Raw genomic sequence first — 14127 nt, 5'->3', positions numbered from 1 at the left:
TAAAATGCTAGGCAGTGAGTTTATGAATCTCAGAACTAGTTTAGTTTTGTCAGTGTAACCAACTCTGTCCATTTTAGAGACCACCTGGCTTTGTACAAAAACCACCTCTCTCATGAAAATGAAAAAAAAAAAAAAAAAAAAAAAAAAAAAAAAAAAAAAAAAAAAAAAAAAGAACAGCTAGGAAACACTATCGATATAAACAACAACATAAAATCAAAATTAAGATGTGCCCTTAACCACACCCCTCCAAAGCTTTCATTTTAAGTATCACCATATCCCTGCCTAAAACTTGTTTTTTAAAAGTTCACAGGCTTTTCCCTTTTAATCAATAATAACACTAGTAAAATGTCTGTATTTATCATGACATATAGTATAGATAAAATTTAGACATGTATGCTTGGCATAGACAAACAAAGCTCATTATCAGAGAAAAACATAGAAAGATCATAGAAATCAAGTTAAAGGATTAGAATACAGTGATTGAGGTGAAAAGAAGATACTGTTATACTTACAGCCTGCTTTGAACTGACCCTCTCCTGACATACAAGATCTCTCCATGATATAAAGGATTGAGGAGAAAAAAATAGTGTACACAGCCTAAGTCAAAGTGAGCACCAATCAATTTTAAAATAAATTTCAAAAATAAGATTATATTTGAATGACTTTTTAAAATCTTTCTACCACAGATGGAAATAGCTTTAATTCTGAGGATAGAAATTACTATAACATTTTATTATATTGGTAGGGGTAAGGAGAGAGGAAATTCAAGTAACTATTTTAGGAAAAGTTTTACAAACATGTTAAAACCAGCCACATAATATCTCCAGCTTATCTTATTACAGATATTTTCAATACTGGAAACGATGTCAAAGAATCACAAGATTATAGACTGGAAAAGAACAAGAGATTACCTAGTCTAATTCCCTCATTCTGCAAATGAAAGCAGGCCTGGAGAATTACATGATACACCGTAGGCGACAGCTCCAGTGGCGCACCCTGAATAGACTCCTCTCCTGACTTAAAAACTGGGACTGATCAATCCTTGTAACAATAACTGCCACTAACTGAGCACTTGCTGTATGTCAGGCACTATGCTAGACACTTTAGAGATCATAGTTTTCATTTAATTTAGTACTTCTCAACACAGTAAGAAGGTCATCTCCATTTCACAAGAAAAACTCAAGCTCAGGACATTAAATAACATTCTCAAAGTCATAGAGCAAGGAAATGATGAGTCATAATTCAAACCCATTATGTCAGACTCTACAAAGCCCATCAACTTCTACATGCCTATATTAGCATATAACTATGCCCACACCCCCACATTCTCACATAACCCCCACCAATGCCCAGCTTCTAAGATGATTTCTGTGTCTGTCTGGCTGGCTCCAGGGTTATTAATTACATGGGATTGTATAGTCAGACATACTGGATTTGAATTGTGACAATGCTATTGTCTCCCCCCAATTGTTAAATGTGTACATCCAAACAACTGCACTTTGGGTCAGCTAAACTATGGAAATATCCATACAAACGTATAGGCTATATGTACAAAGATGATCAATAAAACATTATGAATATGAAAAAATCAGAGACAACATAAATGCGCATAATGTAGAAATAGCTAAAAATTATGGCATACTTGCCATGAAATACTAAACTTCCATTAAAAAGAATGAGATAGACCCATGTAACAGATGTGATAAGATGCCTGTATTAGGCCAGGCACAGTGGCTCATGCCTATAATCCCAGAACTTAGGAGGCCAAGGCAGGCAGATCACGAGGTCAGGAGTTCGAGAGCAGCCTAACCAACCTGGTGAAACCCCATCTCTACTAAAAATAAAAAAATTAGCTGGGTGTGGTGGCATGTGCCTATAATCCCAGCTACTCAAGAGGCTGAGGCAGGAGAATCACTTGAACCCAGGAGGCAGAGGTTGCAGTGAGCTGAGATCACACCACTGTACTCTCCTAGGTGACAGAGCAAGACTTTGTCTCAAAAAAACAAAAAAGCCTCTATTAAATTATGTTTTAAAAACATTTTTTATGGCATGCTGTGGTTTAAAAAATACATGCATGTGCAGACTTTGTAATTAGAAAAAGTCTGGAACAATGAACAGTAAAATTAGAGTACTTGGTGGGAGGAGGTAGGGCCATGAGTCATTTCTTTTATATATATATATACTTTAAGTTCTGGGGTACATGTGCAGATCTTGTAGGACTGTTGCATAGATACACACATGCCATGGTGGTTTGCTGCCTCCATCCTCTCATCACCTACATCAGGCATTTCTCCCAATGTTATCCCTCCCCAACCTCTCCTCCCCCGCTCCCCAGATGTCCCTCCCCTAGCCCCTTACCCCCCCAATAGACCCCAGTGTGTGACATTACCCTCCCTCTGGTCATGTGTTCTCATTGTTCAACACCCGCCTATGAATGAAAACATGCAGTGTTTGGTTTTCTGTTCTTATGTCAGTTTGCTGAGAATGATGGTTCCCAGATTCATTCATGTCCCTACAAAGGACATGAACTGATCCTTTTTGATGGCTGCATAGTATTCCATGGTGTATATGTGCCACATTTTCTTTGTCCAGTCTATCATTGATGGGCACTTGGGTTGGTTCCAAGTCTTTGCTATTGTAAACGGTGCCACAATGAACATACGTTTGCATGTTTCTTTATTATAATAGAATGATTTATAATCCTTTGGGTATATACCCAGTAATGGGATTGCTGGGTCAAATGGTATTTCTATTTCTAGATCCTTGAGGAATTGCCACACTGTCTTCCACAATGGTTGAACTAATTTACACTCCCACCAACAGTGTAAAAGTATCCCTATTTCTCCACAACCTCTCCAGCATCTGTTGTCTCCATATTTTTTAATGATCACCATTCTAACTGGTGTGGGATGGTATCTCAATGTGGTTCTGATATGCATTTCTCTAACAACCACTGATGATGAACATTTTTTTCATATGCTTGTTGGCCTCATTAACGTCTTCTTTTGAAAAGGGTCTGCTCATATCTTTTGCCCACTTTTGAATGGGTTTATTTTTTTCTTGTAAATCTGTTTAGTTCTTTGTAGATTCTGGATATTAGCCCTTTGTCAGATGGATAGATTGCAAAACATTTTTCCCATTCTGTTGGTTGCTGGTTCACCCTGATGATTGTTTCTTTTGCTGTGCATAAACTCTGAAGTTTAATTAGATTCTATTTGTCTATTTGGCTTTTTGTTGCCATTACTTTTGGTGTTTTAGTCACGAAGTCCTTGCCTATGCCTATGTCCTAAATGGTTCTGCCTAGGTTATCTTCTAGGGTTTATATGGTGTTGGGTCTTATGTTTAAATCTTTAATCCATCTCAAGTTAATTTTAGTGTAAGGTATAAGGAAGGGGTCCAGTTTCAGCTTTCTGCACATGGATGGCCAGTTTTTCCAATACCATTTATTAAACAGGGAATCCTTTCCCCATTGCTTTTGTCAGGTTTGTCAAAGATCAGATGGTTGGAGATGTGTGGCATTACTTCCAAGGCCTCTGTTCTGTTCCATTGGTCTCTATCTCTGTTTTGGTACCAGTACCATGTTGTTTTGATTACAGTAGCCTTGTAGTATAGTTTGAAGTCAGGTAGCATGATGCCACCAGTTTTGTTCTTTTTGCTTAGAATTGTCTTGGCTATGTGGGCTCTCTTTTGGTTCCATATGAAGTTTAAAGCGTTTTTCTCCAGTGCTCTGAAGAAGGTCAATGGTAGCTTGATGGGGATAGCATTGAATCTATAAACTACTTTGGGCAATATGGCCATTTTCACAAACACTTCGCCACTGAGATTTTACCACAGAATATGTTACTTTTAGATGTTTTTAAATTATAATACAAAATAAAGAATTTCAAATGAGTTCATTATTTATTGTAAAATAACACATGTATATTCCATTTAATGCCACCCCATATAGCACAGATTTATTGTATGGCTAGTTGTCTCTACAGCAATTTCAAAAAATAATAATAATAAATCTAACGTTCTATTATGGATACCAGCATTTCAAATATAGTCCATGGACTGATGCAAATTCCCAAGACCCTTTCAGAAAGTCTGTGTAGTAAAAACTAATTTTCTTACTAATAGTAGAGTTTTATGCCTTTTTCCCTGGGTTGACATTTGCATTGATGGTACAAAAGCAGCAGTGGGTAAAACTGCTGGCACCTTAACACACATCAAGGCCTTGGCATTAGAGTGTAGTCATCATAGTCTTCACCATCATGTATTCACGATTAAAAAAGAAAATCCAGTTTCACTGAAGAATGTCTTTAATGAAACATTAACAATAATCTCATTAAATCTTGACCTTTTATAACATTCTATGTGACAAAATAGTTAGTATAAAACCACTTAAGCCGCATACTGAAGCAAAATGGTCATCCCAAGATAAGGCACTGGTGCAACTGTTTGAGCTCAAAGCTGAAAGAACTAATCATTTTCTATATGCTTGAATAAACAACTCAAAGACTATGGCCATTCAAACTTATATACTTAGCAGACGTTTCTCAAAACTTTACAAAATGAGAGACTACCACTTCAAGTGAAATAACTGACAGTCATCTGCTGCCAATGATAAAATTCAAGCAAATATTAAAATTTTGGAAAACTTATATCTGACATTGTGAGCTTAACAGCTTCGTAATACTTAAAAGACTGTTCTGATAATCCCAGTGGTGATATTGACAAATGTAATTTTTAAATGTTATATAACTTAATATATTAACATTTATAAGATTTGTGTGAACCAATATTTTCCAATGTTCAATGCACATATTTATGAAAAATCATGCATAAGTAAAAGATCCATTCAAAGTACAAGATAAACCAATGGATTTTAATATGGCAAGCAGGAAATCTTTACTGATATTTGGTTTCTAGTTCCACATTTCAACCAGTGTTTAAGAAACTACTGCATATCATGTTCCGGTAGAATACCAAAGATGAATATCCAAAATTATTTGAAAATGCTATCAAAATACTACGTATCAGTGTGAGACCAGATATTCTTCACATTTTCCACCAAACCAAGATTATGTATCACAATAAATGAGATGCAAAAGCAAATAGGGGAATCTGTTATCTTCTAATAAGCCAGACATTAAACAGAGTCCCAAAAATATGAAACGGTGCCACTTCTCTCACTAATATTATTCAGTTTGGGGAAAAAAACATTACTTGTCATGAAAGCATTTATATTAACATGTAATGGATGCCTTGTTGTTTCTAAACAGATGAACAGATGCTTTTAAATTTTCTCACTTTTCATTTCTAATATAGTAAGTATCAATAGACATCATCCACATAAACTAAAGCTCTGCAGTCCTCAATAATCTTTAAAGCCCCAATAATAGTTTAAGGCCAGAAGTTTGAGAATCTTTGCAGTACACTGTTAATCAATTTTTCACGTGCCCTGTATACTATCTTAAGTCTTGATCAACAAGGCTATCTGTATTTACACATGGGCAATATACATAAATGAGCTGTACTATAAACTTTCTTAACCAATAACAGCCTAAAATGTTAGCCTCATTTGAATATGTTCTGCAAGAAGAAGCACAGCAGCCTCTGTTTTTGCCATGTATTCTGGGTTCTGGAAAATGATCTTGACTCATGGGGGCTAACAGAAGTTGTATACCTCATAGCGATAGACCTGACCCAAAGAAAAAAAGATTAAGTATTAGGCCTTGATGTTTGATGTTTGCTATTATTTAAGCCATCTTTAAGCATATAGTTGAGGATTTATAATTAGTAAACAACTTTTGACATTTTGAGAGATGCATAAACAATACTGCAAACTGCGACTATGGTCCATAAGGGTATAAATCATGGCTGGAATAAACTATGAATGGAAATATATACAGACTTCAGGATAAGGGAAGGGAACAGAAGAGACAGACTACTGCCAATCTGTCCAAACTCTCCCAACATAAGGCTGATTTATAGTTAATGCTCCTATTTCTAAAAAAAAAAAAAAAAAAAAAAAAAAAAAAAAAAAAAAAAGTATTTCCAGTACTTTGTACACAGTAATGTAGGGAGAAAAGGGAGGCCTCAGACTACAAAAGATGTTATTTTAACTAATTATCTCTGTTCTTGGGAGACTAGTTCTAATACACAGGTCCTCAGGACTAAGAATACCAGACATAAAAATGGCAAACTTCAAGGTTCTAAAGAAATTGCCAAAAGTCCAAGATCATTCCTTACTATATGAAGCAAAAGCTTCAGAATTCCTTAGGAAAAAAATATTTCAAAACTTTAGGACTGCAGAAAAGTTAAAAATCAATTTCAAAAGATCTTTAAGTATTGCAATTTTGAATAAACTTCCACAGAAGTCATAGAACTTCAAAACAAACTGTGAAAATTGTTCTCTATCACCTGTTCCACAAAATATTTCCCAAGGTGTAAAGATTAGTTGAGGCTGACATAGTCACACCAAATCCCTAAAGAAAATTTTAACAAAAAATTTATTTTTCTTTAAAATAGAAAATGTACTTAAAGCTAGAGAAATCTAAATAAACTCTGTGGGCTGTACCAACACCAATTTCCTGGTTTTGATTTTTACTCTGGTCTTGGGGGATGGTAACATCAGGAGAGGCTGGGTGAAGGATGCATGAGACCTCCTTGTACATTTCTTTGCAACTTCCTATGAATCTATATTTCAAAATAAAAAGTTTAAAATATGAAAAAAAGAAAACGATAATCTTCACAGGTGCTCTAAACACACAGGAGTATCACCTATATTGGTAAACCTTCATTCACAAGTATCTACTGAGCATTACCATAGTGCCTGGCATGGCAGACATAGTACTGCCTTTTGGGGAAAATATATTTACACACACAAACATGCACAGAGAGAGACAAAGACAGAGAGATGAGAGAGAGAGAGAGAGAGAGAGAGAGAGTGAAAGAGAGAGAGCGAGTGTGCAGGGCAGAAAGGGAATTCTATTATAAAGTTAACTTCATTAACCAAGGGTAAAATATTAGCATGTATCTATGCCCACACTCCCACACTCTCACATACTCCCACTAATGCCCAGCTTCTGTGATGATTTCTGTGTCTGTGTGGTTGGCTCCAGGGTTACTTCCCCCCCCCAATATCAATCCTTGAAATGGGTAGAGCTGAATAATTGGAAAGAACCAGGAGTAGATTACCTTAGAAGAACCTGATGTTACTATTGCTGGCAGAAGAACATAACATCTTCCAAAATGGAAGGAGAGAATGACAAGTAAAAAGGGAAAAGAATCATTCATGGAAATAGAGGAGAGAAAGGTTTTATGTGTGTGACTGCTGTGAACAGTAAAACTGTGGGCAAAAGTGAGTAGAGGGGTTCCCTACATTAGGACACTGTCATGTTTCCACTGTCAATCTTCAACAGACTTTGGTAAATATTCAAATTTAAATTTCTAAAAATATTGAACTGATAATTATTTTAAGACCAACCTACAAATGGCATTAGAGTTACATTCACAACGTCATATTTTATTATTACACATTTGTTACCCTCAGTGAAAAAATGGCATTGACTTTCCAATCCCACAAACCTATTATACTTTAACCACCTATTCCAACCCTCAACTTTGGTCCACTATCATTCATGGCTGCTAACATTAATCTAATTCTCTGAAGATCTTCACAAGGAACTCTATGTGGTACAAGAATTTTCTGAACTTGGTGCTTCTAGCACCTCAACTTCTTTCCAGGAATCTTCTTCTAAATAAAAGTGTCCTCTAATACCATCAGCTTATATCTCTTTCAAGATCAGGAGAGTTAACTGCTAGATGAAAACAAATCAGTAGGTAGACTTTTTCAAATAACTCTTTATTGAATAAATACTGTTTGCCCTGGTAAATTTGTATGGGTTTAATCCTATTCTATAAATAAAAATTTTAGTGAAACTTATTATTCTTTCTGTAATATATGAGTGAGGCAGAGCCATACTGTACCTATATAACATCTGATAATGGCAATGATGTCCTGGTAAATCATTGACTGAGTCTTATTATTTGCAAATTGGAAACAATTAAATTTTCTCTCTGTGGTGGACTTCATACTTCTACAATTTAAAGCCATTACAAATGCAACTACTACTCTGGTCTTTTTATTGGATGGTAGGAAACCAGGTACACAGAAAATTAATTACCCAAACTTTAACAGGAAAAAAAAAATCCTTCCATGGTTTAGCAAGATAGGCTTAACTAATAAGCAAACTAATTAACTTTCCACTTTTAAGACCAAACTCAGCTCAAATCAGATGGCTTTTTGAAAACCACCCAAGAACCAACAACCTCTCTTAAGCCAGTTGCTCACAAAGTATGATCAAGAGAGGATTTCAGATCCTCCAGATGGTGTGGGGGCAGTTCTCAAAATGCAAAGATGAGATGTGTTAGTGCCAGCTAGCCCTCACCGAACAAAAAAAAGAAAGTTGAGGCAACTGTGTTCACTTGAAGTGAATTAGAAAATGGAAATTCAGCAAACCCTCCTCAAACTGCCTAAAATAAGTAAGTGTTGACAGAGTATAAAAAATTATCATTAGTCTAGATAATAATAGATTTGGAATCCCAATTCTAAATAAACTAGTTATAGGGCCGGGCACAGTGACTTAGGCCTGTAATTCCAGTACTTTCGGAGGACAAGGTGAGCAAATCACTTGAGGTCAGGAGTTTGAGACTAGCCTGGTCAACATGGAAAAACCCCCATCTCTACTAAAAATACAAAAATTAGCCTGGTGTGGTAGTACATGTCTGCAATCCCAGCTACTAAGGAGGCTGAGGCAGGAGAATTGCTGGAACCCGGGAGGCAGAGGCTGCAGTGACCCAAGATTGCGCCATTGCACTCCAGCCTGGGTGACAACAGCCAGACTCTGTCTAAAATAAATAAACAAACAAACGAGTTATAGATGAAAAGTTTTAGTGGGAAGGCCACAATTTTCTTAACTTTCTCCCACATCAGCAAGTACTGCCTGTCCCTTGTTTTACATTATTCACTGCAACTAAAGAATCTTTTGCACCAACCCATCACCTTGTTTGACACTAAATCACATGGCATAAGTATGAAGATTCAAATGAGAATTTTCATTATAAATGTTTCCACTATAAAAGTGTGAAAACACATTTCAAAATGTGCCACATACTGTTACCCGGGGAGGGGAAGCCAAAACAAGTACTTTTACCTCTTGCATCATTACCTTGTGTCTGACAACAATTCTAAGCATGATGCTTTTTAAGTGCTTGATAATGTAATGTTTAAATTGCTTTCTGAATAGTCCATGTTGAATATATTTGTGTAATAAGCTTAAGGTCTCTGAAATTTTCATCCCGTAGTTGTCACCTTTCACACAGGTCAAACTAGAGATTTTTACTAACAGGTGAATCCTTCTAAAACAATTACAGTATTAAATTTAGAGCTCAGAAATTGGATTTTTACAATAAATTTTTAATAGTGGTTAACACTGAAAAGGTTCACAACTTTTTTCATTTTCATTTCATTGTATATGGTCGTTTCTTTTAATACATTTTCTCAAATTCTGGAAAGTTATCTGCTATTTCAAGAAATTACAAGTAAGAGAAACACTTTAGTTCTATCTAACCCATTGGTAGAACTATATAGAAGTCAACTTTTCAATTCAAATTCCCTTTAAACTTACTCCACAAATATAAACAAAATAACAAAATTAAAACAAATAGAAACAGAAACTTATTAACATAGATTTTCTTTCATTTATTTAAAAGACTCTCTATTTCTACCTTTTTAGTATTACTTTATTGCAGTGGCCACTGCTATTAGTTATTTATCTAGCATCCATTTCCCTTTACCCCTTTGTAATGGAACCAACTTTGTTCAATCCCTCCTGCTTATTCCACATTGAAAGTTGTAGGGATGAACCATAATTCATTCAAACCAAGTTTGCCCTTGACTAGTTCAAGAAGTAAATTTGGTTAGGGCATGATATTCTCCTGGAGATAGGTATGCTAGCACCAACAGGCATGCTAACTGTTCATCGTCTCCTCCTCTCCATAGTAAGGAAATTGAACATCCACACTTTTTCCATGGACAGGTGAATAAAGCCCAAACTCAGCATTCAAGGTTCTCTACAATCTTTCCCCAACTACTTTTTGGCCCTCTCTCCCTTGCACACATCTCCTGCTCTAGCAGCTTGGTCTTTCAAGAATGTACTACTGCCTGTTCCACTTCATATCCTTCCTTCAGGCTGTTCCTTTGGCTAAGAAAGCCCATCCACTCCCATCTGAGCCAATTCATATACTACTCATTCAATATTCAGATAAAAAGGTAAACTTTTCCAAGAAATCTTATTTGATATCACCATTAACAAATGGAACTCATCATATACTCCCTGTATCACAAATTATTTGTGCATGCTTATAGCCTGTTTTAAAAATGCAAACTCCTCAAGGGCTGCAGACACTCACAAGTGTCTTTGTATTCCACCACCACCTTTCTCCACCAAATACTCAAATGCACGGAGTGATGGCTCTGTAAATATCTGTTGAACAAATGAACGCTGTTTTTGAAAGTGGAAAATGCCTTTACATAACAGTTTATTGCAAAGACTGAAATGTCCTTGGAAATCTTTAAAAACATTCTTGCATGGCTTGGGAATAGTTTTGCGAAAGAAAAAGGAACAAATCAGATGACCTTGCAAGGCTAATTCTGCAAATTATATCAACTCTTTTAAAGCCCTGCCTAATAAATCAAGAACAAACTACGCAAATGCTAATTACAAAAAAAGAGTAGCATTTATTATAATATAAGAGTTTAACAATAGATCGTTCTACCAAAAATTTGGGCTGCTCTTGTAATACTGGTAATATTTTCAGTTGTGTCCATGGATTGTATAAAAAGCGTATTTACTCTCTTATTTCACACTGAAAAGTAGTTTGAAAGAGAAACACTGGCCATCTCAAACTAGTAACAGTATAAAATATATTTGGAAGCACAAGTTCATAACATGTACATATTGATATCGTCTGCACATCATCACTAAAAATTATATATTGAACTCTATAAGTTATCTGTAATTTTTATGATTACATCTTCACTAGTTGCTGTGAAGAAGACATGCAAAAAGTTTTCGTATTCTCTTCTCCCCTATTTAATAAATTGCACAATTTCAGTTGGCTAGAATTAGGTCACTTCAATATCAGTTTGAAAAGGCCATAAAATGACTGGAAACATACTGATGTCTCCAGAAAAAAACAGCGTTAACACAACGTTCCATAAATCACTGAAGCTGCTTTTTAAATAACATCCTTTAGAAAAATGTTCAGTAAACCTCAGCAATAAATTAAATGGGACAGAAAACTTGATTCCACAGGACAATGCACACACAAAAAACTAACATTTTATAGGATGAAAATCAGGCCCTAAATTAGTATGATGGCTCTTCAACGAAAATAAAATGTAAGAAAGATTAAACAGAGAGTAGAAAATCAAATTTATAAACAGGTGTTTTTAAAACCGTTAACAAGAAATTTAAAGACATTTATGTCTTTTGTTCCAATATTGTTTTTTTTTTTTTTTTTTTTTTTTTTTTTTTGGTGAGCCAACTTACAACTTAAGTCCTTTGGCGATGACGCTAGAGTATAAATAAATTCTTGTTTTCGAATGTAGTATAGCACAGTATACAATTATTTTTTAAATAAAGACTATTTTCGACCCAAGCGTGTATAGGCTTCTAAAAGGTTACGTTAAAGCTATCATTTAAAGTTTTCCAAATGATTTTAAAAGTACCTGTAGTTTTCTAGGGCCGCCTAGTAACGGCAACTAATTCTAAATACAGTTTCTAACTGGACCAGTGAGTAAGGGACTTCGTTATTTACAAGGGATCCTGCCCTCCCCAGAGCCCAGCGAGGTGAGAGTCCGGGCGCTGCCAGGACGGGAGGCAGCCGGTGAGTGTAGTTACCTCTCCGACGAGGAGCACCTGAGGCGCTCGGCGGCTGGGGCGCGCCAGCCTCGGCCCCGGCAACGAACACGGCCCCCGAGAAAGTTGGGCTCCCGGCGCTCGGAAAAGCAAGGAGGCTCTCTGCCTTCCCCAAACAGCTCCGCCCGGGCCCGCCGACCCAGCCTGGCCCCACCGGGAGGAAAGGGCTGGAGCTACTCACCGTGCAGAGAGAGGAGCAGCAAAGACGCCAGAGGGGAGCGCCGAGAAGTCATCCCGGGGCCGCCACGAGCGCACCTGCCGCCTACCCGGCTCCCGGTCGCGGCAGGAGGGGCGCGGGCGTGACTCTCCGGGTTCTTGGGGCAGCCTGGTCCTCCCAGACGCAGCGCCGGGCCGCTGTCCTTCAGGCGGAGCGGGGACCGTCGGGCGCACGGACCAGCCCAGTGCAGCTGCAGCGCCGCCTGGCTCCGCGGGCGCGGAGCTGTAACCAGGGGCGTCCCGGGCTCGCCAGCCGCGCCCCGCAGCGCCACGGCCCCCTCGCCCTGCCCCAGGACCCGCCGACCCCTCGCTCCGCTCGGGGAGCCACTCCCCCCAACTCACACCCAGCTACTCCAGCCGCGGCTAGTCTCCTAGCCGCGCCGCCCACTCGCCTCGCTCGGTCTCCAGGGCAACCGCGGCTCCAGCGCGACGCCTGGCGGCCCACCCGCGGAGAAGAGCGCGGCGCGCAGCTGGCGCGGCCCCCGCCACCTGTGCTTCGCGCCGCCGGCTCCCCCGCACGCCTCCGCCGGCGCCGGGAACCGCGGGGCGGGCGCGCTCCTCGCCGGAGTGAGGACCCGTCCCTTGCTCTGAGCCCCTAGGCGAACAGGTGGTGGTGGCCTGATGCATCCCGGGGAGCTCTAGGAGTGACTTTTCCACGGCCTGCCAGAGTCTTTCCTGTTGCGGTTTTCAGATAATCTATTTGGCCATTTGACTTTCAGTACTCTCTTCTAAAACCGACATAATCTCAAAGAACCTGACGCTGGCTAAATTAGGAATTCCTAATTTTACAGGTTTGTTTTGTTTTTTTGGTTTTGTGCTGTTTCCTGAATACCTTTTCACCTTTCCTCCTTGAAAAGTGGATAGGAGCTGTAATGCCCCACACTCCTCATTCTTATCAGAGACTGCCATCTCCTCTTGATCTTTTTCTAAACCTCATGACAACTTCTAATATTTTAAATTTTCCATCTTAAACGTTAGTGCTTTCTTAAACTGATTTTAAGTATGTGTTAACTAGTGGGGAGGTGCGTTTATTGTGATGGTTGTTAGTTGGATTTTTGTTGTTGTTTCTTTTTGGGGTTGGATGGGGAGAAAGATTTTCCCGGCATCTGAAATTGTTTTAAGTATCTACCTACATCTTTTCTTATAAAACCTGCCTTTATTCCCTTTTCATACTAGGCTCTGTTCTTTATTGTACAGTTCCTAGTCACTTCCTGCTTCAGCCTCCAAACTGAGCCTTCTAAATTTGAGGACACACCTGCTGAGGGAATGGCAAGCCATTTTAGTCAGTTTCTGTGGCAGCAAAAATTAGAATTCTTGGAGCCATTCAGAAATTGAGCCCTTGTCTGGCAAATACAGTCCTCCCAGGGAAACTCAGAAACATAAATAATATGCACAGGAGAAAAATATGTAAAACATTTTTTAAACATACATTTGGACAAGGATTGGAAGATATATGTAAAATTAAAATATCAAGATGGTGGAGTTATGGATGTACTTTTTTTTTTGAAAATGTGGATATTTTTAAGGTTAAAAAAGGAAACGTTAAGAAATGTTGATGACTTTTAACAAGAATATCCTGAAAGGATAAATTTTGATTATGAATTAAAGATGCCTCAACTATTGCTCACTACTCCCAACTTGCTAGAATTCGCTATTATATCTCTAATGGCAAGAAATGAATGATATGGCAGCAAAGTTTTTCATATTAATAATAAGGTTAAATTTCGAACTATTATGTCATAATGAGGCTCACGTTCATTCTTTTAAACTCTAGGGTAAGGACTAGAGTTTCTTTTGTCCATCCTAATCGATTCCTCACCCTCTCTTGTACATATTCCTGCAGTCTAATCCAGTCATAAGCAGGATATTAGAGTAAGCAATATAAGAAGAAAAACAAGGAAGCTGTCAAGTGATAGGAACTACTCAAAGCAATTCTTCA

The 14127-nt window shown here is 38.0% G+C and overlaps 1 protein-coding gene across 5 annotated transcripts in view; it reads right to left on the bottom strand.

The window, feature by feature from the left end:
• Positions 1–12593, bottom strand: part of IGSF11 (immunoglobulin superfamily member 11) — a 126500-nt gene extending 113907 nt beyond the window's left edge. For 3 of the 5 annotated variants that reach the window (XM_074404328.1, XM_074404327.1, XM_074404329.1), the window contains exon 1: positions 12154–12593. In XM_074404328.1, coding sequence (XP_074260429.1) covers positions 12154–12205 — 52 coding nt within the window. In that variant the 5' untranslated portion in view covers positions 12206–12593. The remainder of the gene's footprint in view (positions 1–12153) is intronic. The other 2 variants (XM_010345959.3, XM_039477632.2) reach the window with 1 other exon arrangement.
• Positions 12594–14127: the final 1534 nt, after the last annotated feature.

Source organism: Saimiri boliviensis, chromosome 8 (genome assembly GCF_048565385.1).
Source record: "Saimiri boliviensis isolate mSaiBol1 chromosome 8, mSaiBol1.pri, whole genome shotgun sequence".
Taxonomy (NCBI): Eukaryota; Metazoa; Chordata; class Mammalia; order Primates; family Cebidae; genus Saimiri; species Saimiri boliviensis.
The sequence above is the reverse complement of the archived record's forward strand: the minus strand, read 5'-3'. Positions and strand labels throughout refer to the sequence as shown.